We start from the raw sequence: 2,892 nt of genomic DNA on the forward strand, positions 1-2,892 counted from the left end.
GCTGTCTATCAAGACATCCAGCTGCTTTTCTGCAAAGTTGCAACTGGCCAGCCAGTGCGCATTTTGTGTTATTTTGCGGGAATTTTGTATTCCAGATGCAAGACTTTACACTTACTTCTGCTGAATGTCATGAGGTTCTTGCTGGCCCATTCATTCAGCTTGCTGGGATCCTTCTGAGAGGCACTCCCACTCATGACACATCATGCCCAAGGCCCAGAGTCATCCTGCCTTCCTGCTTTAGGCACAATCCAGAAGCTTCCAGAACATAAACTGGCAAGCATGCAAACAGAGCCGTCAGCACTGGAGGGATTCCTGCTGCAGCCACAGCCGCTCGCGCTGCTGCAGGGAGTCGGGCTCCGGGTGTCCCTCCAGCAGCGGGGAGTGCTTGTGCCCTCCCGGGCTGAGGACGCATCCTGCCCCCCCTTGTCCCTGGCTTCTGCCACAGCAGGCAACTGGCCAGGGATGGTCCCCAGCTGCGCAGCAGCTCTTGGGGAAACCAGGCTGGCAGCAGCGTGGCACAGGGGGACCAGCCCCCCCCCGAACCTGCTCCGCCTGGCAGCTGGAGGGCAGGGAGGCCGCAGGGCAGGAGTGATGGATGGCTCAGCCCCACAGCTGCCGGAGAAAGGATGGAGGGTGCTGCTGAGACGCTCACAGGTACTTTGAGGAACCTAAAAACCGACAGGTCGCCCCATCCCCAGGGAGCCCCAAAATTGGGGACAAGGGGCAGAGCTGCAGGAAGGACACGGGGTGCAGTACCGGGGCAGAGCAGGACAGGCAACGGGGCAGCATGTCAGTGCCCGCTGCAGTGCTCCAGCCTGTGCAGCTGGGGAAACTGGGAAGGGCCCTGAGCTTGCTGGGAGGATGAGAGGGTGCAGGCGGAGAGAGGGAGGTTTATTGGCATGGCAGGCACGCTCCCCGCAGAGAGGGCTGCGATTCCCGGTGGGGCGCGGAGCGGAGCACCCTCAGGGAGCGATGCTGCCAGGCTCTCGGTGTAAAAAGTCAGTTCCAGGGGCTGGAGAAAGAACAGTCACACAGCGCTTCCTCACTCTTCCTCCTCCTCTTCCTCCTCCTCCAGAGCAATGGGCTGGCGAGCAGCCGGCCCCGCGCCACCGCGCTGGATGGAGACGATGCCGCTCAGGAAGGCGTAGCCCAGCATGGCCACCAGTCCCACCAGCACCGACAGCACCTGGTTGCGCCGTTTGTGGGGGTCCTCCTCCGCCTCGCCGCCGTCGGCACCCGCAGCCCGCGGGGCGCTGGCTGGGGGCTCCCCTGGGGGGGCAGAGTAGGGGTGTGGGAGAGTGCACGGGTCACCCCGAGCCCGTGGGGTGAGGTGGGGGGGACGCATCTCACCTCCGTCCCAGGGGAAGTAGAGGCTGAGGATGGAGGAGCAGTAGTTGCAGAGGTTCTGCAGGGACTTGAGGTGCTGCTGCAGTTTCCCGTTGGGCAGCTTTGCCTTCAGGAGCGGCGCCAGGCGGCTGAAGACGAAGGCGTCGAGGGAGGCCGGCCTGGGGCAGAGACCTGTGACTGGGTCACCGGCCCTCCCGCCTCTTCCTACCAACCCCACCCAAAGCCACCGGGACACGTCAGCCACCCCCAGCACCCCAGGGGATGGCAAGCGGCTCCTCCTCCTCCTCCTCGGGAGGGGGCTGCTTCCAGCCCCCGAGGTGAGGATGGGGGGAGCGGGATGATCCCATCCCTGAGCAGCTCTGTTGGCTCTAACAGGGGACAGGGACAGAGATGCCGAGGCCAGTGGCAGCTCCCGCAGCCTTAACGCCTGCCCCCTCCCGAGATCCCTGTCCCCCACGAGCCCGTCCAACCCCCAGAGCGATACGTGTGGGCTGCGGCTTCCCCTGGCGTCCTGCCTGGGCACAGAGGGGGGGGGCTCTCAGGCCCCAGAGCATCTTTCTGCTACGGACACCTACGAGTCTCCGAAGAAAAACTTCTGGGAGCCGAGGCGCTGGGACAGGAGTGTCAGACATTCCCGAGCATCCCGGTAGAGCTGGGGAAGGAGGACAGAGGGTTGGCACTCACGGTGCTAAGGGGAAGTGGGTGCTCAGCCAGGGTTAACCCTGCCCCCCCCCTCCATTAAGACTGTGGCCTCGTGAGGGTCCCGCTGGGCACCTGCCGAGGACCTGCCATGCCCAGACCACATCCCCTCACCTCCTTCTCCAGCTTCTCCTCATCCTCCATGTAGCCGTCTCCCCACATAAGCTGCAGCCGCTCCAGGTGCCGCTTGTGCATGCAGTTGGGCAGGAAGAAGTTCAGGGGGAAGGGAACGGTTTCCGCGTACCACTTCCGCGTGTGCTCCACGTAGTTCTTTGTGTCCACCCAGAAAGTGTGGATCTGCAGTGGAGAACAACCAGCAGGCGAGCCGTGGCAGGGCTGGAGCCAGAGCAGCCATTTGCTGCGGCGATGGGCCACGGAGCCCGTGCCCGGCCCAGGACCGGCTGCCCCGGAGACTGCGAGGGGCTGAGGGAGTACCAAGGTCAAGGCCAGACCCCAGCCCTGGCTGCACAACCCGCCGCTGCCACACCAGACCCCTGGCACCCTGATCCCTGCTCCACACCCCCGGGGTTTTGCTGCCTGCACCGTTCTCCTGGCAGGCGGGTGCAGGCCCGAGCCCCCCGGCATCGCTGCAGGGAGCGGATCCGGTCCTCGATGAGGCCACCTCCCCCCCGCGTCCCCCCCGCGACGTTCCCACGGGTGGCTCACCAGCACGGGCAGCAGTTTCTCCTCCAGCAGGGACACGAAGGCCAGCGTGTCCGCCCCTTGCGTAGCCGAGAGGTCGTAGTCGGCGTTATATTTCTGCAGAGCAAACGCAACGGGCGCGATCTGGCGAATCCTGCCCGTGGCTCTTGGGTGACCGTGACAAAGCCCCCCTCCCTCCCGGGG

General features: G+C 64.9%; 1 protein-coding gene across 1 annotated transcript; it reads right to left on the bottom strand.

The window, feature by feature from the left end:
• Positions 1 to 877: 877 nt before the first annotated feature.
• MTX1 (metaxin 1) lies at positions 878 to 2,871 on the bottom strand (the record flags this gene model as incomplete). The annotated part of the gene is made up of 5 exons (XM_026867439.1): positions 878 to 1,269; positions 1,351 to 1,505; positions 1,923 to 1,999; positions 2,161 to 2,343; positions 2,713 to 2,871. Coding segments are annotated over 5 exons (801 nt in total), but the record flags the coding sequence as incomplete, so codon positions are not given.
• Positions 2,872 to 2,892: the final 21 nt, after the last annotated feature.

This window comes from Athene cunicularia, unplaced genomic scaffold (assembly GCF_003259725.1).
Source record: "Athene cunicularia isolate RWA unplaced genomic scaffold, athCun1 SCF_39, whole genome shotgun sequence".
NCBI lineage: Eukaryota > Metazoa > Chordata > Aves > Strigiformes > Strigidae > Athene > Athene cunicularia.